This window comes from Crocodylus porosus, unplaced genomic scaffold, assembly GCF_001723895.1.
Source record: "Crocodylus porosus isolate Cpor-Errol unplaced genomic scaffold, CroPor_comp1, whole genome shotgun sequence".
Lineage (NCBI taxonomy): Eukaryota > Metazoa > Chordata > Crocodylia > Crocodylidae > Crocodylus > Crocodylus porosus.
The window spans coordinates 20,656,607-20,682,457 of record NW_017728907.1 but is presented as its reverse complement, the minus strand read 5'-3'; the positions used below and the strand labels follow the sequence as shown (position 1 = coordinate 20,682,457).

The following is a 25,851-nucleotide window of genomic DNA, read 5'->3' as shown; positions in this document are numbered from 1 at the left end:
GACTTGCCAGCTTTACGGTGGGTGGTGAAGGTGATCAGCTCGTGGTCGCTGTCACCCAGCTTCCCATCGATCACTAGGTCACTGATTAGGTCATCCCCAGTAGCCAGTACCAGGTTGAGTAGCGCTTTACCTCTCATTGGCCCATAGACTTCTTGAGTCAGGTAGAGGTCATACACACATGATACGAAGCTTTGCGACCACTCGGATTTTGCTGAGTGATCCTCCCACAAGATGTCATGGATGACTTCAATTACCTGAACAACTGTGGTCCTGAAGCATGCAGCCTCAGCCAGTTCCTGGTCAAGCTCTTGACTTTGGGTGGGAGGTCAGTACTAGATTCCCACCATTGTGTCCCCTGTGCCATGTTCCCCACAGATTTTAACCCAGAGGGTTTCCAGTCATCCACCTGGTTGCCAACATCATCTTGCAGGGACGCGTAGCTTTCCTTAACATAGAGAGCTAGACCCCTACCCCTTTTATCTACTCCATCCCTCCTGTACAAGGTCTATAGCCATTTATACCCATGGTGCAGTCATGGGCAGAGTCCCACCAGGTCTCCATTATCCCTTTGATGTTGTAATTATTTGCGTTAAGCAGGAGGACGATTTCCTCCTACTTATTCCCCAAGCTCCTGGCATTTGTGTACAGGCAGGCAAGTGTCCCCTTGGGGGCTCTTGCCTTGCCCACAGATTGTACCAGGGCTGGGGCAGGGGCAGGTTCCCTTAAGTGCCTAAGCCTGCTGGCTTTGCAAAGGTTGCTCAGTGGGCCAGCAGTGGCAGTAGTCCCCCCGTCCTCCAGTGGGCTTAGTTTAAAGTCCGGTGGAGCAGGTACCCAGTCTGGCTGAGAAGAGCCTCCTTCCCAGTGGAAATAGGTGGAGACCATCTCTTCTCAGCAGCTCGCTGCCTCTCTCGCCAAAGAGCGGGCTGTGATCATGGAAGCCAAAGCCTTCCTGATGACACCAGCGCCGCAATCTTTGGTTAACTACCTAGATCCTCCTCTCTCTCCTCCCTCCAATCTTTGACCAGTCAAAAAATATGCAGTCAGTTGACAATATTTGACCAGTCAGTTGACTGGCAGGTCAACCCTAGTTTAAACCTCTGCATGTCATGACCAGTCCCCTGTGGCTTCCAAGCTCAAGTACATGTCTTAAGGTTGGCAGAGGGGAATGCAGAACTTGCTTTAAATTACAGATGGTAGAACCACAGCCTTCCAGTCATGCTTGCCTGCTGGTCACCTTCTGACTTTGCCTATTCAATGACACACAGGACCAAAGACTTAGATGGGAGGCAAATATATGTGGAGGATGAGGAACCTCCCCCACAGTGAATACATGTTAAAAATGTGCAACAGGATGGTGGGAAGCAAGAAGAAAAACACACACAAAACAACAGATGGGAAAAGAAAAACATTAAAACATCATTGCCACACCATGGAGCCTGCCAAGAGCTGCACAGCTTTAACCCACAGCATCCACATGACTCCAACCTGGTGCCAGGCTCACAGGAGCTTGATCAGGAATTTTCACCCTCTGGAACACAGCCAACTTTCAGAGGGGTGGGACACCAGGTCCCCATATGGTAAAGGATTAGAACATGGGGCTATTCAAAGAGTTCCTCAGCTGCACTGGTAAAACCATCCCTTGCTTGCTTTGCCTACAGTGGCCCCCTTGTTGTAAGTCTTAACTAAGAGACTCAAGGCTGAATAAACTGTAAAAAATGATCTGCTCCTGGGATGGCTGAGTTTGAGGCATGCTAGCATGATAATTTGTCACCCTGTGGTAGGAATTTGGTCTGGAAGGCTGCTGGCCTTGACACCTCCATGGCAATAAATTCTAAAAATAAAAAATCCCTCAAGAAGAACATACGATGTCCAGAGTCAAGGATTTTAAAATAAAAACGCAACCTTCTGGGAATCTGCACATCTGAAGCTGGAATAGCTATGCAGCTCTTAGTTATGGACATTGAAGCATTTCCAGGAAACAGGCTAGAAAAGGTCCTGGAATATTTGGTTTAATCAGGCCCTGAATCTTACCCAATCAAGGTGGTTTATTCTAGCTCAGTGGTCTCAACCTTTATAAACTCAAGTCACTCCTTGTTAGAGGTAAGGCACCCCTCAGAAAATGCCAGCTCTTAGCTTTCACTTGTTTCTTGACTCCATAAAAATAATAGTGCAATTTTTCTTTTGGAGATGACTCAGAAAGCCCACAGCAGATCAGAAAGTTTTTAGCATGATGGATTCCTCTTTGAAATCACTAGGTTTATCCTGTGCAGTGCCATAGCAAGTGGGGGGGAAGGGGAGTGAACAGGGCAATGGCCCCAGGCACTGAAGCAAAGGGGCACCAATAGGTGCAGTTCAGCCAGGACGGGGCACAGGATGAAGCTGCAAGTGGTTTGTTTGGAGAGGCACAGGAATGGGGGGGAAAAGTGGTTTCTACCACTGCATGCACTCTTGGGCAAGCATGGGAAGGGCATATGCCCCTTGGATCTGTGCACAGGGCAAGGACAGGCTGCTGCTGTGGTTTTGCCTTGGGTGCCCAACTTTCTTGCCACGGCACTCATCCTGTGAATCTTATGTAGGTGTTTCTACATATAACAGTACTGATATTATGCAGCACCCCACACCACCCATAAAAAGATCGCATGGTACACAGCTCTATATCAAATGGGAGAAAGATTTATTTCTGGACTTGAAGAGGCATCACAGAAAGATGCATCTCAAGGCTAGTAGAGGCTTCCAGACCCTAGCTGGTTCCAGAGTGCTGGCTCTGTTCCCATCTCAGCCATGTAACGTCCATGTAGACACAGAAGACAGTAACTTGTGTGCAAGGCTAACACAAAAGCTCAGGCTCCCTTCTATCTCTACAGCAGGAGTAAATGAACACAGTTTCCAGAGCTGTGTCCCTGTGTAACACCAGCAAGGGACCTACACAAAAGGGAGACACACAACCACATATCAACCAAACAGATGAGTTATAAATGGGCACGGAAAAGAGTTATTTTTATGGTCCCAAGAAGCTGTCACAAACCCTAAGCAAGCTACCTGGTGATGTTTTAACACCCTATGAGACACAGCAGGTACCTGTGTCAGGACGGCCATTCCCAGAGGAGACACGGAACCCAAAGGTGCCACCTGGGGGGCGCTGTAGCTCCAGTTGATTAGTTCCATCCGGGAAGACTTCTACAACTCGACCAACAGTTCGTACCAAGTCAGGGGTGCCAATGTCCTCCACACTGAGAGAACGCCGGGGCAGAATGCCCACTTTCCTGGGGGAGAGAGGAATGAGCCAAAGTGAACACTAGTGCTATGTTGAGCAAAGCAGGGCATGCCTTGGAGGCAGTGGGGCATAACATATCAGCTACATGAGAATAAAGGACTGTAGCTCAGTACTTCAGAAACATTCCTCCCCTCAGGCCTATGGGTTCAAAAGCATCTTGTTCTCAAAAAGAAGCCCAAGACAAGTACTTGAATTGTAACCGCTTAATAGGGACTTCTCTTTCCTCTCTCTTCTCATGTTTAAAGATGTAGGAGACCCTGGTTTAAACAAGGGGCATTCAGAGATTCCAGGAAGTCAGAGACAGAGGAGACCTGTAGTGTCAGACCTTCAGTCTATCCCTTCAGGGTTCAGGCAGACTAGTCTATGTTCTCTCAGGGTTATTCTCCAGAGCTTTGTTGATTCCAGTGTCAAACAACTACAGCAATGAGGCTCCCATCATATTTCTATGGCACCCTGCTCCACAAGTGAGTCTCACATTTGGAAACCCTTTCTTGATATTCAACCCAGAGTTTTCTTTTCTGGATATGCATCAACTGAGAATGTCCCAACCTCCCTATTCCTACCTATCAGTTGTTCTGTCTTCCTCCGGCTCCACCACCAAATAAGCATTGGACCGGTCTGTCTTACCCAAGAAAGAATGGAGATTCTGCACGGATGAGGCTTTTCTTGGTTGGCTGAAGGGTGGCATCTAGTGAGAAAACACAGGTACTGAAAGTCAGAACAAGTTCTGAAAAAGAGCAGAAGAGGTTTTTAACCAAACAGGAAACACATGGGAAGTGTTAAAACAACAGCATTTAAACCCCCATACTCTTCTGCTCCCACTTTAAAAAAAAAGAAACAAACTCAGAGGGAGGAAAACACAAAAGTCCCTGTTTCTTCCCTTTCCCCAGTATCAGTAGCTTCCAGGAAGACTAAACACTGGGCTGTCTTGCTTTGGGGATGACAAGTGAACACAGATAAATAGTATTTGAAGGCTGCTTACACACACCTTCTAGTAAGTCAGTTCTGAGACTTCTCACTTCTAACAGCAACCTAAGAACTCTTGTTTTCCCAAGATCCTAAGGCTGAAAGTCCTGGGAAACCATGCCCTACTCTAAAGTTCCTGGGGCTCCCATTTTTCACAGCCCCCAGAGGAAGAAGCACTTTGGGAAGTTACATTACATGAAAGGGTTTTTATTTTCAGATCAGTCTCTTACCTCTATACAAATAAAAGACTATAAGAAGATTAAGCGATAAATCACTCAATTGGCCACCCTGCTTCAGTGGCCTCCTGTGCTGGTATGTTGGAATCTGAAAAGGCCCACTCAGCTAGGCATGACTGTTCAAATCACCCAACTCTTCCATTCCTCTCTGCTTTTTTGTGCTCTACAGGCACAGTGCTGGCTCAGCTGAATATACTATTTGATTTACTACGGGTCACTCTGCAGTTTGTGAATGCAGGAGTGATGCAGAGGGGCAGAAACAGCAAGCCACAAACATACAGAAGTGAGCTGAAAGAAGCTAGGTGACAGCTTCAACATAAGCTGTCACTTGCATACTCTTTGTGAAAAAGAGCAGAGCAATACAATGGAACACCCATAAATAACTTCTAGCTCTTATTTAATGTTGTTCTGTACCTCAAGTGCTCCCTCACACGGTAGAGTAAGTGTCATTATCACCATTCTAGAGAAAAGCACACTGAGGTGTAATGATCTATTCAAGATCACAAAACTAGGCACAGAACTGGGGAAGAACTGTTCCTTACACTGTCTTCTCTAATGCTCCATCTAGCTTAAGCCTAGCTCAAACTCCAGCCCCAGTCCCACTGTAAAGGGTCTTTCAGAGTTGCACTTCAGACTCACCAGTCGCAAAGACTGTAGGGAAGGAGATTTCTTCATTTTGGAACACTCAGTGGCATTTGACCTGACTTCTGGAGGTTGAACTGAGCCTGGAGCCTCAGGAGGGAGCTGTTCCATGCTGTAGCACCGGAACCTGCCCAGCTTCTGCTTGGTGTTCTGGCTAAGAACGGAGAAGAACTTTTTCAGCCCTGAGGCAGAAGAGCTGCCCCCTTTCCTGCTTGCTGTGGAGGAAGCTGACTTCTTGGGCTCTGGCTGGGTACCCAGGGGTTTGCTAAAAGACAAAGGTTTTCAGTTTCAATAGAGATGCCAGAGACTGAACTCAGAACAAATGCCAGATTAAACCCCAGTAGCAGCATCTGCTGAGAGCTTAGTTTTACTAAGAATGTTGTCATATAAACATTTTGGTAGCACAGCAGAATCCTGAAGCAAAAGCACATGCAGGACTTAAGCCCAATAGGTCTGTCTGGGGGCCTGTGAGAAACAACTAGAAGGTCACAGCCCAGTTCTTAATAAGCAGGTGTTTATGTCCTTGAACCCACCAGATTTAAATGGCATCTACTTAGGCAATCTAAGCAGAGAGCCAGAACTTCTCTCTCCCCTGAAATCCCCAGAAAGACATGGCGGCATGGGGAAAACCTGCATAACCAGCACCCATGTGTTTTGACAATATAGGAGGTCAGACCTCAGGGTGAAAACTTGACACCTTCCATCAACCTTACATTTTCTAAAACAGAAGAGCACTTGTGGATGTTGCAAGTTTTGAGAATTTAAAAAATAAAGAGTAAAAAGGAACAGAACTGGTTCCCCCTTGTGACAGTGAATGGAACTATAAATCCAATGGTGTAGCTTTTGTGCAAAGAACAGATACAACAGCACACAGCCAACTGAGCAATGTCAGCAGTGTTGGCTGGGTGTCCGAAACGGGAGGGGAATTACATGTGACCAAAATTAAAAACAGAGAGATGAAAGGGGAGAAGCTGTGAGGAACAAGGTTGCCTTGAACTTATGGTTTAAGAGTGAAACAGAGCAAAAAATAAAAAAGAAACATCAATGAAAAAAAGAATTGAGATTTTTTGCCAATGCTTGCTCCATGTGTTAAGCCCTGTACCCTCTCCAGCATCTGTGAACTGAGTTAATTTATAGAGAAATAGCCCTGCAAAGGCCAGAGGTACCTGGGGTAGGAGTCCAGACAGATTCCCATGTCCCAGACATAAACATTACACACACATAAGCTGTTAAGAGAATATACTGTAATTACTGCAAAGCCAAACACTCACAAGCTAGGAAATGCCTGCATTAATACTTCCTATGGAACCTTAACTTGGCTTGTTTAGGCACCTATACACGTGCCCAACGCCAGCTCCAATGCCTGCTAATTAGCGTGCATCAGAGTAGACTTGATTAATCAAGTCTGCTGGAGCATGCTAATTAGTGCACTCCAGCCAGCCTCCACATCTCATGCATCAATATCCCCATGCTTCAACATGGTGGTGGGGGCACTTTAACTAAACCTTGTTTAATGAGCTTTAGTTAAGACACCCCTACCACCGTGTTGAAGCACAGGGATGCTGACACAAGATGCTGCTGGAGCTTTAGTTTGAGTAGGTCTTGGAGCTACTCAGACTAAAGCATCCCCCCCCTCCCCCAAATGCCTGCTTCCCCTGCTGAGCATATGTAAAAATGTCCTCTGTGAAGATGGTATATGTGCAGGCTAGTCAGCACAAGGACAGCTCAATGCAGGAGGAATCTTTGGAGCTTTAAGCTGTGAGGCTGTACCAAGTCTCTACTGAGCTTCTAGTCCAGGGGTGGGCAAAATGCGGCCCATGAGGCCATTCTATCTGGCCCGCAGAGCCCCTAAAAATATTTAGAAAATTAAAATGCATCTCTCCTTGGTTCCTGTCAAAGATGACCAGAACCAAGGGCAGTAGGACCCAGGGGAAGCTCTGGAGGGCTTCTTCAACAGCAAGGCCCACCTGGACCTGCCCCCACCTGGGAGCCCCAGCAGGGGCTTCTGGCCTGGGACCCGTGACTGCCCTGCACTGGAACCTCTGGTAGGGCCGGGGGGTGGGGGCTGTCCTAAGCAGGCACAGGCAGCCCCATGCAGGCTGCGAGTGGCTGCAGCGTGGAACACTGGCCACAGGGCAGGGGAGGGGCCACTCCCCTCCCCCACCCTGAGCTCAGCACCAGCTTGTAACCCACCCCCGCTGCCAGCCTGGGCCCTGCGCCGGCTCTGGGCTCACCCGTCAGGGCTGCACACGGCAGCATCAGCTGCGGCCCACCCGCTTGCTGCACTGGGCAGCGTTTGATGCTGCTGCCCAGCGCGTGAGCTCTGGGTGGGCAGCAGCAGCACACACTGCCTGGCATGGCAAGTGTTGGGGGGGGCTGCAACTACTGCCACCGTGCGCAGCCCTGATGGGTGAGCCCAAGCTGGTGCTGAGCGCAGGGGGGGGAAAAGCGGCCCCTCCCCTGTGCCCAGCTCCCCGTGTCGCAGCCACTGAGCAGCTGCAGCAGGGAGCACAGGCCACAGGGCAGGTGAGGGGCCGCTTTTCCCCACACTCTGCACCAGCTACTTCCCTGCTGGTGAGCAGGGGGTCAGGGCTGCATGCTTCCCCCTGCCTGTACCATGGGTCTGGGGGGGACACTGGGAGTGAGCGGATGCGGGAGCAGGGCCTGCACCCATGTCCCAAGGCCAGCGCCAGCAGGGCCCAGAGCAGGGTGGCAGGGGTACAGGGCCCTGGCTGGCAGGGGCTCTACGGAGCCAGGCCAGCTCTCCCCTTTCCCTGCTCGTGCAGCCCAGCCCAGCCCAGTTCCACAGACCCCTGCCAGCCTCCACCTTGCTCTGGGCTCCACCGGTGCTGGCCTTGGGACATAGGTCCCAAGACTGGGACACTGGTCCCAAGATGGTGGCCGGGGGCGGAGCACCTGTCAAGGCGCAGAGCTACCCATGGGGCCCTCAACAGCTTGCCACAACTTGGTAAGCAGCCCTCCGCCCATAATTGTCCGCTCCTGTTCTAGTCAAATGTGGGTAGAGTTTCACAGAAGTAGCACAAGGCACACCTGTCATACCAAGTCCAAGCCTCCTGCAAATGTCAAGTCACAGCTCCAAAGCCCGGGGCGCTAGTGCTTCTCAACAGAATTATTCATTAAACTTGGCAAAACCATGTATTTCTCCCTAGCCTGGTTCTCAGAAACAGCTAAAGCACTTTGGCTGAAAATTTCCAAAAAATTTTCAAGATACCTGCGATGGGAAATTTAAGTCCAAGTGGACACAGTTCGGCAAAGTTATAAGCAACTAAAAACAGGCACAGTACTTAAAATGGGAGGTGTCAGGCAACCATAACAAGCACCTCTGCCAATTCTGCCGATAACAAAACTGCATCTTAGCATTTATTATGGCACCTTTCACCCAGAGATGTCAGCATGCTTTACAAAGGTAGGTTAGAATTAGCCCCCTCTACAGCATTTGTCTCCCTGCTGTGTCACCAGCACCAAGGGTCTCCAATGACATTACTGTGAAAGTGATTTGAATTGCTCATCCCTGTGCGTAGTACACCCACTACATGTTCCTCCTAGCACCTGGCTTTAATGTTCAACCAGCTAAACATTTTGAGGGAGATGATCAGAATATTCACAAGAGCCTGAAGTTTTCCAGTGACAGGCAGGAATGGATGAGGAGTCATACAGCCTCTGTAGTCAACCCCTGAAATGCATTTGCTACAAGGGACCATTCTAATTTGGCTCTAGGTTCCTCTCCCACATAGGGGATGGCTATTCACACAGTAGAAAGATACCATAGACACAAGTAAACCTCCAAGACCTGAATGAGCAGCACCAGTCTTTATTTAAGCTACTGGATAAGTATTTCAAATCAATCTGCAGGGGACAGAGCGTGGAAAAACAAAGCAAAAGAGGACTGAAGCAACCAGGGAGTTCATTTCTTTGACACACGCAAAGAAATAAGTTTATTTACAGAAAATGCAATCCCAGCACAGGGACTGGCACATTAAAGCTCCACTGAACTAAGTGTCATTTGGGCCTAAAAGAGAGAACATGGTTCAGAAACAAATACAATTAACCCCTTCATGCCTCCACTGATGCACTCTTTTTATATTCAGGGGTGCAGACAGGAAGCAGGAAATTAATAGCAGCTAAGAAATGTCCTGAACAATGGCCACAGCAGCATTTTGGGGGCATTGGAATGGGGAAAGGATCATTCCTAGTCAGCTGTGCAACAAGCAGATATGCTATGCAGAGTTGGCAAGAAGGGGGTTATGGAGAAGCAGTAGCAGCAGGGGAAGACTTAATGCTGGTAGGCTGACTCCAGCAAGGTAGCTGCAGTGCCAGCCAGCTGAGGAGTGGCGCTGCACTGCTATCCTAGCTAGCTATGAATGGGGGCATCAAGAACCAGAGAAAAGGAGAGGGGCCTGGGACAAGGGTTGCAGAACCTGCAAACAGCCAGCCCCATGCACTTCTAAGCCAGCCCTCCAGGCTGGAAAGGATTCACTTATACATAGCTCCTCATCCTAGCTGACTAGTGTGCCTTAGTCCTATTGAGATCTCTGTGGCACGAGTGCCCACCAACAGGTTGAGCCAGCCACTGCTAATCTCTCCATTTCATTTACCATCTCATGGCTTTGTAGGACAGATACAACCAAAGGCCATCCCCAGGCCTGCATGGTTGTTACGTGCTTGATCAAACCATATGGTGGCAGAGGAAGGAGACATTCAGCTTATACAGGCAGGACTTAACCCAGTGACCAGCATCTCCCTCTTCAGCCCCAGCCCAAGATGGTTAACTAACTGTAGAGTTACTCACCATGGTGTTATGCTCCCTTCCACAAGCTGCTTTGCCTTCTGCAACCTGGGCCCTACAGCTTTCTGATCAGGTAACTGAGTGGTGTGGGCACAGTCCAGCTCCTTGGATGCCAGGGAGGTGACGACAGCTGAGCCAATGGTGCTGGGAGCAGCAGAGGGATCAGCCCCTGATGACAAACCTACCATGACAGTGACACAATCAGATGGGTGCCTGCTCACTTTTTTTATAAACTGGCTTGGAAGGAAGGCCAATCTGCCTGTTTGCCGGAATGCAGCCCTCACATAGCTTCACTCAGTTTCCTCTGAGCGTTTTTGATTTTCATTACCTTTTTTAAATCCATGCTGAAATGGAGCTGCTGGAATCTCACCTGATATTTTTTAGGCTTTGAGGACCTGGCCTCTCTCCAGCTACTCAACCCAGAAAGCAATTCTGTTTTGTACTGGGTGGCCCCCATTTCAGCTGGCTGGACTGTAGCTGTTCATTAGATGGCATGCTCTGCATGTGGGACTCAACCACTTACAAGGGCTCTCTGTACCTCTAATGATGGTAACACATCTCTGTTCCTTCACGTTATTTAATATGTATGCTGCACCTCATTGCCACTGCCACAGTCCTGCTGCTACTAGGCAGTTATATCATCATCATTTCCCTATTAACCAGCCTGATCCACCTGATGGAAATCCTCAGGTATCTTAGCTGACAGTGCAGTAAACGTAGAGTCATATCCTGATGCCTGGCAGACTCAGAATCCGGTGTGCTGCCAGAGAGAGGGCAGGCACTGCTTCCAACACATACAACCCCCTCCGCTGCCCTCTGCAAGGCTTTTCAGATCTAAGGACTGCCAATAAAAGCAGCAGGGCTTGCTCACCTGTCCTGACTGCATGCAAGGAGGGAGCCTGCACTCAAATCATATAGGGCTTTAGAGCAGCCTCTCTCTGCATCACATTTTGAGCCAGATGGTAAACCAGCATGATCACTTCAATGAGGACAATAGTAAGAAAACCCTCTTACCTTTAGTTTCTCCCAAAGAACCAGACACTTTCTGGTCACTCCACTCATGTTGTCCATGGCTCTCATCCAAGCCACTCTGCTGATGTTTGGCCTGTGTGTTGTTGCAGTTGTTGGCAGACAAGGCTTGGCATTTGCTCTTAGAAAGCCCCTTTGGATTCAGCTGGTCCTTCTGCTCCTCCATCATGGACTCACATTTGTGCTGAAAATTACTGGGAGGGGAAGTGGAACAAGTCACTGGTTTATTGGTCTCATCCAGGCACCCAGTTTCTTGGTTTGTCAACCTGTAGCTGCCTGTCAAGATAGCCTTCCTGTAAGGCATAGGGGTGGAAGCTTTCTTTGTGGAAGGGGGAGTGGGGATGTGAGCTGCCAAGCTGTAATTAGGAACCCCTTGCTTTGCTTGTTGGGGGTTGACTCTTATCCTACAACTTTGGCTTATGCTGGCAGTTGGTGGATGGGAGGGGGCTAAGCTCTCCTCTGATTCTCTGTTTCCTGAGAGTTCATCATCTGCCTTGGGTGCTGGCAATGCTGATAGCTGATGCGGTGTGGGAGGTGAAAGGTGAAGCTCTCTTTGCTGTGCTGGGGCAAACATTGTATCCTCTTGGCCACTGTTCTTTCCAACTAGCTGTGGTGGAGCTGGGGGGTGCTCACATTTAGAAAATGCTTCTACCCCATTGGCTGTGGGCCTTAGCCCAGGATTCTCTTTTAGCACCACGGAGCCCTTCAAGCTGGGGGTCCTATCTCCATTCGTATCCTTCTTGAGCACCATTCTGCTAGAAAACAAGGCACCAACCCCTCCACTGCCACCCATCTTGCATTTTTCCTGGTCTACCTTCCTGCCTCTTCCTCCCTTCCCTGGAGTGTCATTTCCCCTAGAAGCTTTGTGCCCACTGTGACAGCGGCTTCTTGTTTCTGAGTACCCCTCTGAGTGGGAGCTTCCTGGCCCAGCCTCTTCACTGTCAGTCTTGCAGCTGTCAGATGTGTCAGTACTGTCTAGAGCAGAATCCACATCATCTATGTAAGTGACATCCCCAATGTACGTCTCCCTGATTCTCTCCGTACGAATACGTTGCCGGGAAGGAAGAATCCAGACTGGAGACCCCCCGGGGCCCAAAGTCCTGGCTTTGGGCTCCTGTTGGGAAGTGCCCAGGTCCCCGCTTTCAGCCAAGTTACCAATATTTTTGTTTTTCTGAGTTAGGCTGTTGACCTCAGACAAGTCATTAACTGTCCGGTTGACCTCAGTGGCCACAGCCAGATTGGTTGTTGAGCTGCCAAGGTAGGAGCCACAGGCTGTGCACTTCCCCTGTGCGCTAACCACAGAAGGCCTGGCCTTCTCAGGACTTCCCACGTGTGCAGATGCCCCTGTAGTCTGCCCATGTTTTTGCTGCTCTCTGAAGGCTTTGCTGACCCCATTCTCTTTGCGATGAAGGTCCCTGTTGATGTAATCAGAAAGGTCTGGTTTGGAGACCAGTGGGCTCTGGCCCAGGGATAAAAGGACTGAATCCAGAACGCGTTTCTGGCGCAGCTGCAACCTCTCCAAGTAGCGCACCTCAGCATCCCGGACAGACTCATCCTCAAAACGCACCCGGGATGGGGAAGGACCTCGCTTTCTGCGCTGGCCACAACTGGACTCCCCACTGGAGGAGTCACTTAGGTTCCCACTGATATGAGTGTCTCCACCTTTCAGAGCCAAGCTTTTCCTCAGGTCTGGAGCAGTGGTTCTGCCAGCATCCCTAGCATAAAGACAGCCAGACAGTAGTTAAGGAGTCATGACCAGCTACTCATCCCACCTCTTCTCATGCACTAATGTGCTTGCCATGGTAAAGCACTACAGGCAAATGGCATGCCTTTGCTGATTGGACTTCTGCCCATCTACCTGAACCCTGAGCCATAGGGTCAGAATCTGCTCCCCCACACCCAATTTCCCTCCCCTCTCCAAAGCCAGCTACATCCAACATTACGTCACCCCTTTATGGAACCAATTACCCTCATTTGCCAGAAAGGGTCAGGAGGACAATTCAGCGGGTCTAGTATTAGAGGCATAAGGGGAGGAAATTCAATCCAACTGCTGTTCAGATAAAGTTAAGAGACCTGTACTGAGAAAATAAAAATAGCCTGTTCCCTATAAGTGGATGACACAGTAAGGGGTATCCCAGGGATAGAGCTGGATAGTCACATGAAAGACACAGGTGTTTGCTTTCATGTTCTGATCTAGGCTCTGCTGGCCTAGAGAAGGACAGTAGTGGTGGGGACACACCATACTAGGCCCCCCAGGGGCTGCTGTTGACAAATCAACAGTAACCCCCCACACCTCTCTCCTGAGAGATGTTGCCAGACTCCCTCAGCCGGAAGAATGGGGGCTCAGACATCAGCCTTTGAACAATAAAGATATTCAAGCAGGAAAGTGGGTGGGTTTCCAGTACTGATAGGGCTCAGGCACTTTCAAAAAAGACGGATCTCAGACTGAAGTAGGGAGAGAGAGATTCAAAGATGCCTTCTTTGTCAGGAATCAGGAGTCACATCTGTACCACCTCCTTACCATGTCTGGGAACACCACCAGAAACAAGGTTTTCCATTCACTCCCATTCTGCTCACACCTGAGCCCAGCACTTAGACACAGCAGACAGTTCAGAGGTCCTGAGCATGTCTCTCTACCATTCTTGGGCTCTCTGCCTTGTGCCTTCTGAGGCATGTACTCAAGACCCCTCTAGGCCATCTATTCCACCTAAATATCCAGGCTCAGTCACAGGTGGAGCAGGAGACAATAGGTGGAGCTTGATACCCAGCGGCAGCCTCAGGGTGGACAAGGAGGCAGTATAAGCACAGCTTGGATTTCTTTAGTGCTAATATGTTTTCATAGCACAGGGGCTAGCTACATTAACTGTGCAAGCAATAATTCCTCCCTGCAGCTCATTTGCATGTGCATGTGTGTAAAAATTGTTTATCTTGCCAGTCTAAAAATACCAGTTTGAACTCTAACACAACCACAATAATCCTCTGCTTACAAGTCAGAGTTAAAAAAAAAAAAATGTGTCATGCTTTTCCAGTCTGCTCTTCCAACCCCAGCTTCCCTCCCTTTATTTATTCTTGATTTTTGTCTACTAAAATATTTAGAGGCTATGGTATTATCTTCCACCCTCTATCATGCTGTTAAAATAATTCAACTAGTGTTAAGTTTCACTCAGTCCAAGGTACACCATTATTTTTCAGACTCTTCAAAACCCAAGCTACTTAATATTTTGAATACACACAATGCACACAACTATATACATTTGGAGTGAATTTGTTGCAAGGGTGATTTTTTCCCCTCTCTGCAGCTATGGATTTATTTTATTCAAGGGAGACCATTATGTATTGTTTCAGAAATTAAAGTATCCCAGTGAAACAAGAATCTGCCATTAGTGGCTCTCTGTTGTGATAAAAACAAAATAACACGGTTCAGATATCCTGTAGTGAACAACTGTATATGATGTACTGTCCACATCTATATAGTAAGCATAAGTGAAGATGTAATGGGCATCTCTTATGCATGTGATACTTGTTTATGTGGTGCAACGGGTTGCACAATGTGTAACATATTTGTATCATGCTTGTATCACGAGAGAGTGTGCATGTATATATAACATGTCTATTTCTGTTTCTATACACAATGTGTGTATGTTCTGAAGAACCTGAGTAAAAAGGGGTAGCAGAGGAAACAAGCAGAGAGACTAGAAAGCAAAGCAGGTCTCTCCTCTTACCTGCACTCTAAAGAACTGTGATTGACATCTGAAACATTTGCACTTACCGCCTGTCCTGGGTAACAGCAGGAAGGATGTCATGGCTGGCTCGGAGGGGGCTTGTCCTAGCCTTCATGCGGGCTCTCTGCAGCAGCTGCTTGGCCTGCTCATGCCTGGGGCTCAGCTCAAGCTCCTGACTGGGAACAAAGGCCCTGCAGCCAGGGGAGCAAAGAGGAGGGGGGGAAGGGGGGAATGGAATTAGAAAAAAAAATAACAAGGATTAGAAGTGGTTTAACAGTGACGACACACTGACTGGAAAAACACAGTCCATTCTCAGATGCCCTGCAGTCCTGACAGCTGGCACTAGGGGGCAGACTCTGACATTCAGATAGGATGACAGCACTCTCACAAGACAGAGATAACACCTTGCTTCCAAAAATGCTAGCACTAGACCTATCCAGGGACAAGAGATGGAAGGATATGATTATTCATGAACCTGGCTTACAACTAGACACAGCAGCTCCCAAGAGCTTAGGAAAGGTAAAGGCTATACCTCCAAAAAACCTGGACAAAGGAGCCCATCTATTATAGGCAGAACACTCCTACAATGATCACTCTAAATTGGTACTCAAGGGTCCCGCTGTTTACTTTCTGTTAAAGGATAACTTCTACTAGGTGATTTTTGCTGATCTCCCTGGTGGCTATTTAGCAGTGTGTTTCAGGTTAAACAGATTACGGAGAAAAATGTTAAGGCAAGCTTTCAGATACAAAACGACCTTAGCTCAGGTCTAGGAAAGAAGCAGACACAGCCTAAGCTAAATACCTGACAAAACAACAGTTTCTGTTTGACTCCACATATATACAAAAAAGTAGCTTCAAAACATGAGAAATACAGCTAAATTGATAACCCATTATACAAAAGAATAAGCCCATTCAGAAGGGAAAAGGGGCATTATTACCTATGGAGTACAAAGAGGATTAGAAGAGATACCAGTTAAATATGATGTTATTTGTTTGGTCTGTGGTGTTCAGTGCCCAGTAAAAAGTTGTGAATTTTTGTTCCCAGGCCTTGAAACCAGGTTATGAATTTTTGTTCAAATAAGCTGCTACTTATAACTTCTCTTTGTTCCTAACTTACACCTTCCCTTTCCCCACTCCGTCAAATGTCGGTTTTCTTTTACATACAAAGTTAAACACAATCCATCTATTCCACTGGTGCCATCAGTATGAGTATCTAGTAAAGAGTAAGGACCTGGTATTAAACCTCTACACAGGGTGCCTTGGTCCTGCTTCATCTGCTGTGAGGATACAGCAGGCCCTCTCCTAGTGGTGCAGGAATGTTGGCCAGGTCAGGAAATAATTAGCCGCTGAGTAAACTGGAGCAGTATGGCCACTTAGCTGTGCCCAGGACAGCTAATTAACACTGCTGAGGGGAAAATGCATTGGCAGAGCTGTGGTGAGGGGAAGCAACCTATTCCTGTACCTGCAAGCTGGTATTCACCACTGGACACACAACCCCAGTTCAAAACAATGTGACCTATAAAGCCCTGTGTGGTTTGGGTCTGGCCCCAACCCAACCAAGATATGCCTCTTCTCATGAATCACAGCAACTCAGGCTCTTGAACTAAGAATGCCTACCCAGTATGGCTGTGTGTGTTCCCCATCTTTTAAAACTTGGTTGTTTAACACAGAGGAGTGGGGGTGGGAAGAAAGACAGAGAACCTAAGAGTGGCTTTGGGCACAAGCTCAGGACCTTGTTATGCCATTTTTTCTGCCTAATTACCAGGCTTGGGTGTGTGCAGAGGAGCGAATGGGCAGGGTTTCTTTTTTAGTGGCAGTTCTGGACTTGGAAAAAAGACAATGTAGACATGGCCGATAGGGACTACAAGTTTTCTAGGCATGACCTGGGCTGATCTAAGCATGATTAAAACTGATGGTAATACTAGTCCCAAGCAAGCGGTAGAGTCTTTAGTTGTCCATATTCTGATGCATCATAGTGCCGCACATTAGTGGTACACTCAGCAGACATGCTAAACTCAATACTAAAGTCAAAAGCTATCACGATTGTTCAAAGTACACAGCATCATCAGTCACCTGCTAATACCTTCCCAGAATTCTTCAGGGTTTCTCTCAAAAGTCCTCATCTGGGTCATGGAGAAGGATCTACCCAGCTTTGAAAAGCAGATATAGCTCACTATGAACCTATACCTACTAAAGAGAACTCACACACTTCACTAGTCACTGATGTCCCTCACATCCTCAGGAACCAAGCACCTCAGCATAATAGGACCTCTGTGTAATACTTGTAGCACTATACTGCAGATGCCTTTCACAGAAAAAAAATCAGTCTATACCTACTTGGAGTGAGACAATTGTTTCCTGCATTTAAGAGGGCCTACAAGACTCAGGCTCTATGGAGCCTAAATTATCATCTCCCAACATTATCAGCTCTACAGCACAGCCCTCATTCCTCACTGCCAGAGACTGCACTGTAATATCCATTGCAAGAGGATCTGCAGCACAGCCTGCCTCCCTGGCTGCAGGTGTCACAATGCAATCAGATCTGCAGTACAGCTCACATTTCTCCCTTGCAGGTCCCTACCGTAACCCCTTCCACACAGTCCCCAGGGGTATAAACTTGCAATATTTTTCCAGTGACAGGGCTGGCAGCATTCTTGTCCCTTCTCACCCACAATGCTGCTATATTAAGGACAGTTTGTCCCATATGATTCTACCTGACCTGCTACACACATTCCTCAGACTCCTGGAGAAAATCCACTCTCTCTCAACTGAAATCATCTTAGTGTACAACACTCTCCTCCACCTCTGCCCTGCTCCCCACCCTTGCAATCTCTCCCACCCCTCTGATTGAGACTCACAGACTATTCCAGGCACAAACCTCACTCAAAACACTGGCTTTCCCTATTGGCTATTGCCATAATCCATGATTAAAATAATCAGCTCAGTCACTTCAGAAGGCCTGAAGTTAACCCTTTCACGCTGGCACTCCTTAAGGGAAGGCAGGAGCATGAAACATAGCAGGGTTGACCTTGACAGAGGAAGATCCACATACCACAGCTGTGTCATGCTTCATTCTTCAAACAACTGCATCTGTACTGTGCATGCTATTACCTGCAGGCTGTATAGGGTGAGGAAGCCTCTGTGTGTGAGCTACCACACGGACTATTCTAGAGCCTGAGCTTGTGTGAGTACAGCTGTCTCCTTCTTGTGCATTTGCTGCAGGGAGCATGTTACACCTGTGCTCTGCAGCTGTTATTAGTTTATTTCTAACTCACTAACTGGAATTACACAGCCCTTACTGGTTTAGGCCTTTCTGTCTTAGAGTGACTACTGGACTGTGGATGCTTTCATCTTTGGGCAGCACAATTTATCAGATCCTGATAATCAGGAAGTGGCGGGCACTCACCCCTTAGAGCAAGATCCCTTTAAAGTATCTTGTGTTGGATTCCCCAAAAGTTAAGGCACCCCATAACTTGAAAACCTTGACCCATTTCTCTCCAACACTGTCCTGACTTCCAGCAAAAAAGACCTGCCTATATTTTTAACTCAAACTCACTTAGCTATAATAGTAAAAAGTAAGTATCGGGAAACTAGCTCAGTGGTTCTCCTCTTTTTCAGTCAGGGCAGCCCTCCACCGTATTTTTGTATGTGGCATCACCCCTGGTTGAGAACCACTGTTTTTGTGCCTCGGCTTTACCTCAGTGATTCTCAACTATGTGTTGCTGCCATCAGGTAAAACCGTTTCACATGTCTTGTGCACAGCCAGATGGGAAAGGGCTGCAGCACATTCATGTGCTCCTCTGGCATTATGTCTCCCTGATCAGCCTAAAGCAGGCAGGAGACGTGGCTTGTGCTGAAGTTCTTCCCAGTCCAACCCGGCATGGCTTCCCCCAGAAACACAGGCATGCAGGGCAGGTAGAACTGTTCCAAGTGCCTCTGTTTCTGGGAGGAGTTGAGGGTGCGGGGAGTGGACCAGAAAGGGCTGCAGCCCAAGCTGGCTCTCCTACCTGCTTTAGGATCAGCAGGTAACCCTAATGCAGGAAGAGTATACACGTGTGCCACAGCTGTGTATGTGGGGCAGTTTGACCTAGCCACAGTGTCAGCATCTGAATTGCAGCACTAATAAGGGGGTTTCATAGCACACCTGATAGAGAACCACTGAGCTAAGGTGTGCACATTCTAGAGGCAACTTCTTAGCTCTGTAATTCACTTCCTCCCCCCATCTAGTGGACTTTTGGTGACCATTTGTGCATGCTGCAATGCAAAATCTGAGTGAAACTTACCAACATTCTTCTCCTGCATGAATGAAAGCAATAACAGTACTTATTGCATTGGCAATAAGACACCTAAGGCAGCAACCTTCCGCTCAAGACACCCCTAATTTATATGGGCCTCATATTCATCATCATGATCATCTGTGTTCCTCATAAACAGTGAAAGGTTTGAGCCTCACAACGTCATTTGAGGAAGGGGAGTATTACACCCATTTTACAGATGGAGAACTGTAGTATACAGAAAATTGTGGCTCGTCCCAGGCAGGCCACACAGAAAGTCTAGGACAGAACTACAAGTTGGATGAGGGTCTGCAGATTCCCATGGTGACTCTGCAACATCCTGCTTTGATTTCCCAGCAAAGCTCTCAGGCCATTTTTTTATGTTCCATGTGATCTTATTTTGCAGTAGCCACAAGTCATAATGTTCACAACTACTGCCAAATACAGTGATGGGGACATCCAAAAATGAAAAGGAAGCCACAGGTGGAATTTTGGGAAGCTAAATGTAATTACTCCAGACTGGAATTTGGGCAGGACACCAGAGCTGACATTCAACCTTATAAAATGCCACAAGCTGTTCTGTGACTTAGACAAGAGTTAAGACTTCTATTTTAAATTTAATTCAGACTTCAGCACCCAGTGCTTCCTAAAGCCATGGCAATAATGCCTAGGTCTTGTATCCTGATTTCTACTTACAGCTCCCATTTATTAACAGTAATAAGACTTGCCAGGATATGCATCTCTAGAAAATTACTTTGCTTCTCAGGTCTTTGCCCTGGTGCTTTATTGTACAGGCAAAGACTATTAAGGAGGCAGTGTGAGCCAGAAGAAAGAGAGTTCCACTGTAAGTCAGGAAATGTGACCTGCTGGATGACTTTGGGCAAGTCACTTAACTGCCATGGCTCCATTTCCCTTCTGCAAAATGGAGATTAAGATATTCATTGTGTAAAGTGCCTTGAGATCTTCTCATGTAGAGAACAGCATTATAGCCCACTTGTAATAGTCACATCTTTGTTGAACTGGAGGATGCTATGAAGCAGCAACTGTTGTCTTATATTAAACATTTCAGTCTGGCTGAGGATTCAGGACATCATCAAGTGTGGTCTATTTACCTAAGCAGCAGTTACTCACCAGCATGTGACATTCTTCCTGGCAGATAGCAACTCTGATCTGCTGTCTCTGGCACTGCCTTTGCCCAGGTATTCCACAGGCTCAATCATCTGCTCCACCAAATCTGCTAACAACTCTCATGGTCCAGCTCTCACGATCCATCTCCCAGGAGAGGAGATGGACTAAACAGCAGACAGAGACTGTCCCAGCTACCATGTTTCTGACCACACTATCTGTATGAGCATCACGCTGCACCTGACCACACCTGAATGTGTGTGCTAAGATCCTGTATTTTGTCCACAGCAGCTCAACCACATCATGTGACCCTCACTAGCTGTACACAAAGGAGGTATAACAAGCTCAGTGCAGCTGGAAGCATCTCTCTGCATTGCTAACTAGAACGATTTTAGCCTACTGCATTGTTAGTGCAATGTAATTTCTATCCCCACACCCTCTTTTAGCACTTGGAGGTTTTCAATCCTTTTCTCCCTCATCACCTCTTCTCCAGCAATCAGTCACATCTTTCCCAGCCCTTTGAACATGTTGCCTGTCCTCTTCTCAGATTCAGTGCAGCAGGCCAGGCTCAAAATGAGCCCCCAAGAGCCCCAACACATGCTCATTTTTGTGCATATTTAATCCCGTGACAATTCTGAGCACTAGTACTTGGGATCTTCCCAATGTGCCCTTCAAGTAATAATGCTTACAAGCTGCTCAGCTCAGTCATAGGCATGTGTCCAAATGGATAGCAGAGAGGCAGTGGGATAAGTAAATAAAGAGCTGGGTTGTGTTCCCCACTGACCTGCTGTGGAGCCTTGAGTAAATCATTTCCCTATCTGTGTTTCCATTTTCCCATCTTTGCCGAACAGTGTGAGATCTGCAGATGAGAGGCACTCAGATCCTATGATGGCATCAATGAGATGCCTCAATCTAAGGCCCTACCAAATATTCATCCCACAATACCTAAGAGGGACTAAATTCTAGGGAAAGCTAGCTGCTTCCTTAAGCCCAAGATCCTGGCTGAGAGCCTATTATTTTTTGCCAGACTTACTGCAACTCTACATGGAGCTGCTGAATTCTGTATACCATCTATGACTGTTTCCAAGCCTCCTGGTACCAGTATCACAGGATGCAGGACATTGATGAAAACCCTACCTGTAAGGCTGCAAACAAACACTGCCTTTTGTGCCACCAGAAAAAAAATGATGGCAGCACAAAACTCAAGGAAACAGACATCTTTGCCCTTTGTTGTGTCAAGTATCTAACTTCTGTGATGACGATAACCCTAGTCATAATTTGTGCCACCTTTTTGTGGAAGATGTCTGTTCACTTATGGTAAGGAAGTGTAGGCAGCCCATAGCTGCCTGCACTCTCCAACTGCCCCAGGCAGGAGCTCCCAGGACTTCAGGGGCCCAATCCCGTGAGACAACAGCCCCAGGTGCCATTCCCTAAACTGAGCTGCAGCAGCATGATATGTGCAACACAGGAATCCCCTGCAGGGGATTCCTGGTGTGCCTGCCTGCAAGTATGGAGAGAACTCCCACAGGGCAGGTCACGTAGTATCACAGCAGTATGATAGAAGGGAATCAGTATCACAGGGGTTCCTCCTTCTGTGCTTAGAGACTGTCCCCTGACCTGGTGGGAAGCAGCAAAAAACTGGGCATGCATTTCTCACTGCTGTGCCCTGGGTCGGGGCACGGTCTGCAAGCGTAGACAGAAGAACCCCTATGGGAGCCCCGCTTCTGCACTTGCATGTATGTGCTGAGGGGCATGTCTGCAAGCAGGAGGTTTCCCCCACTTGAAGACATGTGCCCCAAGTTGGGGCACAATACCCAGAGCCATTTTCTCACAGGATCAGGCCCCTAAATTCCTGGGAGCAACAGGGGCATGACCTGTAGCCCTAACAACATCTGTAGGGCTAGGACCAGACATTCAAAAAGCCTGAGCCTGAATTGATTCAAACTTTTCAGGTTAGTCTAACCTAGCTAGGCTGCACTGGTTTGTACAGACATCCCCTCTGGGCTGAAGAAATGCAGGCACATGCTTGCAGTGGCTCAGGGTAAAAGCCGGGGTGGGGATGCTAGAGCAGTCCTCCCTTCCCTTCAACAATGCTGCGATGAGGGGGAAAAATGGCCAGGCCCCAGCAGAATGCTCTGATAAGGGAAGTCTGACTGTCTTTTCCCCTGCTCATTGTTCAAGGGGCAAGAGTGTTGCAAGACCTAAGCCCCAGACTAGCACTCTGAAGCAAAGGAGGTGGGATGTAGTGCTTGCTTCTGTTGATGATATGGAACTTTTCAATCTCCCTCTCCATGCTTCTTTATACTGTCTGCAGCAAACTGACAGAAAAGCAAACCAGCAGAGTTTAGCAGTGCTTATCAGCCCATCAACAAAACAAAAGCTTCTCTCATTAGTTCAAGCTCTTCTTAAACAGGTTTTTCCAAGGAAGGAATGAAGGGACATTACCAGCTGACCTATCGATTAGCTCCAAAAGCCCTAATTGCACACTGTGTTGTCTGCCTGTCCCAGTGAAATTGGAGATGCACACACACACAGACAGTTCTCAGCATTAGGTAGCATACCACATGCCTAGGGTTCACGGGGCTGGGGTTCATGCTGTGGGAGATGGGAGAGAAGGGATCCCTGCTTGAGCAGTAAGGTGGGGAGGGGCAGGGGGAAGCCTGGCAGACCCTGCTGTGCCTGCAGTCTCCGTCAGAGCTCTGGCTCGGGAACAGAGGGGCAGGGCCAGCCATGTTCTCTGGAACAAAGAGCACAGCCCAGAGCTGCAAGCATCTGGGATGCTGCAGGACTCTGGTTTAACTTAACCAGGAAGGGGTCTGGTACAGACATTGCATACACCAGTTTAACCCAAATCAGTTAAGTCTGATACTACATTCAACTAGGTTTATCTTAAACCAGTTTCAGCCATTTTGAAACTGGTTTATGTGCATTGAACTTGTGTTCTGTTACAGGTGTAAGCCAGTTTCCGAACACTTAAAATCCCTCCGGGGGGACGGTGCCACCCTACACGTGGCACAGTCTGAACATGGATGGAACACCATGAGGAAGACACGCCGAGTCCTCATTATTGGAGACTCCATCCTGAGGGGAATGGAGGGTCCCATCTGCCAACCCAACCCCTTGGCACGTGAGGTCTGCTGCCTGCCTGGGGCTCAGATTCAGGATGTTACAGGCATGATCCCGGACCTCATTCGACCCTCGGACCGGCACCCCATGCTCCCAATACATGTGGGAACAAGTGACACAGCAGGGAGCAGTCCAGACCACAACATGAAGGACTATGAGGCCCTGGGAGCCAAGCTCAGGGCGACAGGGGCGCAGGTGGTAGTCTCCTCTATTCTCCCGGCAAGTAGATGCGGACAGTGCCACAAGGCCTGCATCAGAGTGGTCAACCGGCAGCTTCGGAGTTGGTTCCACCAGGCAGGCCTCAGGTTCCTTGACAACAACCCGCATTTTTGCACAGGGGGCATGCTCAGGTGGGATGGGCTTCACCTCTCCCCTAAAGGCAAGCGTGTCTTTTCTTCCACGTTGGCTGATCTTGTACAGCCAGCATTGCTTTAAACTAGCTTCACCGGGGGATGGGGTCACAGGGGGACATGACAACACTTCTCAGCCAAGACAGGTGACAAGCACAAGAAGTACCCAGGTAAGTGACAGAGGTCCAGACAGTCCTGGGATCAAGGGGTTGGTGCACATACCCACAGGAGGCCTTAAATGCCTCTACACTAATGCTCATAAGATGGGGAACAAGCAGGAGGAACTTGCCTTCCTGCTAGCTAACACAAACCCAGACATAGTGGGGCTCACTAAAATGTGGTGGGATTCAACCCATATTTGGATGGTAAACATTAAGGGCTACAGACTGTACAGGTGGGATAGAATGGGGAGGAAAATTGGGGGTGTGGCGCTCTACATCAAAGAACAATACACGTCCTCAACAAACAGCACTGGGTCAGAGGAGGGACACATTGAAGTGTTCTGGTTAGAATACAAGGGGGTTGGGGGGAAAGGGACTTAACAGTGGGTGTCTACTACTGACCACCCAACCAGGGAGAAGAGCTGGACCGGGAATTCTCTGGTCAGCTTGCGGAGGCAGTTAAGTCACGGGATGTGGTTGTCCCAAACATTTAAACTACCCAAACATCTGCTGGGAGGAGCAGTCAGCCAGGTCTGACCGCTCACGCAGGTTCCTTGCCAAGACACAGGACATCCACCTAACCCAGGAGGTGCACAGTCCCACCAGGGAAAATGCTTTGCTGGACCTGGTCCTGGCCATAGGCAATGACCTGGTGAGGTGACTGTGGGTTCTCGACCACCTGGGCAATAGTGATCATCACCTGCTGGAATTCACCATCCAGTGCAGGGTGTAAGGTCACCCTTGACTTCAGGAGGGCCAGTTTCAATAAGTTAAGGAGATCAGTCGGGGAGGCACTGAGGTCTTGGAGGGGTGGGGAGTTGGGAGTTCAAAATGAGTGGTTGTTCCTTAAGGAGATGATCCTCTGAGCCCAAAAGGTGACAGTCGCAACGCGAGTCAAAGGGTGCAAGAGTGCTCAAGAGCCCCCATGGCTCACTAAAGGCATTCAGGAATGTCTGAAAGCTAAAATGGAGGTGTACACCCAGTGGATGGGAGGGGCCATTACCAAGGAGAATTATACCTCCATTGCTTGAGACTGCAGGGGGGCTGTTAGGAAGGCTAATGTGGAGACAGAACTGGGACTACCAACCTGGATGAAAGATAACAAAAAGTCCTTTTTAAATATACATGGAGTGAAAAGAAGGCACTGGGTAATGTGGGGCCTCTGCAGGACATGCTTGGCAATCTGGTGGTAGCATCAGATGGTAAAGCTGACCTCTTTAACGAATTCTTTGCCTTCATTTTTCTGAGAAGGGACCGGGACATCCCCCCATGGGGATTCCAGACGGACTTGGGGAAGCACAGCCAGGCCCAGGGTTAGTGAGGACCTAGTCAGGGAATTTCTGGTGGGACTGGACATGTTCAAATCAGCAGGTCCAGATGATCTCCATCCCAGGGTGCTGAGGAAATTGGCAGAGATCATTGTAGAACCCCTGGCACAGCTTTATGAGCACTCGTGGTGCTCTGGTGAGGTGCCAGAGGACTGGAAAAGGGCCAATGTGGTCCTCATTTTTAAAAAAGGGAGGAAGGAGGACCCAGGAAACTATAGGCCAGTTAGTCTTATCTTGGTCCTGGGGAAGCTCTTTGAGAATATTATCCATGAGCACATCTGTGAGGGACCAGCAGGGGAGATCATGCTTAAGGGCAACCAACATGGGTTCATTAGAGGCAGGTCCTGTCAGACCAACCTGGTTGCCTTCTACGACCAGGTCATAAAATCTTTAGATAGAGGTGTCGCGGTGGACGTAGTCTTTCTGGACTTCAGGAAGACCTTCAACACTGTCTCTCACCCCATTCTCATTAAAAAAATTAAGTGACTGGGGCATCGATGCCTACACAGTCAGATGGATTGCAAATTGGCTAGAGGGCTGCACCCAGAGAGTGGTGGTGGATGGGTCATTTTCGACCTGGAGGGATGTGGGCAGTGGGGTCCCCCAAGGCTTGGTCTTCGGGCCTACACTATTCAACATCTTCATCAGTGACTTGGATGAGGGGGTGAAAAGCACCCTGTTCAAATTCGCAGATGACACTAAGATGTGGGGAGAAGTGGGCACGCTGGAGGAGAGGGACAGGCTACAACTAGATCTGGACAGGTTACAGGGGTGGGCAGATGAGAACAGGATGGGTTTCAATACCAACAAG

At 48.3% G+C, this 25,851-nt stretch overlaps 1 protein-coding gene across 6 annotated transcripts in view; it reads right to left on the bottom strand.

The window, feature by feature from the left end:
• KIAA1614 (KIAA1614 ortholog) overlaps nucleotides 1–25,851 on the bottom strand; it is a 64,571-nt gene that overhangs the window by 3,434 nt on the left and 35,286 nt on the right. For 4 of the 6 annotated variants that reach the window (XM_019530943.1, XM_019530942.1, XM_019530940.1 and 1 more), the window contains exons 4-9: nucleotides 14,724–14,867; nucleotides 10,940–12,669; nucleotides 9,929–10,106; nucleotides 5,116–5,383; nucleotides 3,838–3,962; nucleotides 3,079–3,263 (exon numbers count right to left, since the gene is read on the bottom strand). In XM_019530943.1, the coding sequence (XP_019386488.1) occupies nucleotides 3,079–3,263; nucleotides 3,838–3,962; nucleotides 5,116–5,383; nucleotides 9,929–10,106; nucleotides 10,940–12,669; nucleotides 14,724–14,867 (2,630 nt within the window). The remainder of the gene's footprint in view (nucleotides 1–3,078; nucleotides 3,264–3,837; nucleotides 3,963–5,115; nucleotides 5,384–9,928; nucleotides 10,107–10,939; nucleotides 12,670–14,723; nucleotides 14,868–25,851) is intronic. The other 2 variants (XM_019530945.1, XM_019530944.1) reach the window with 2 other exon arrangements.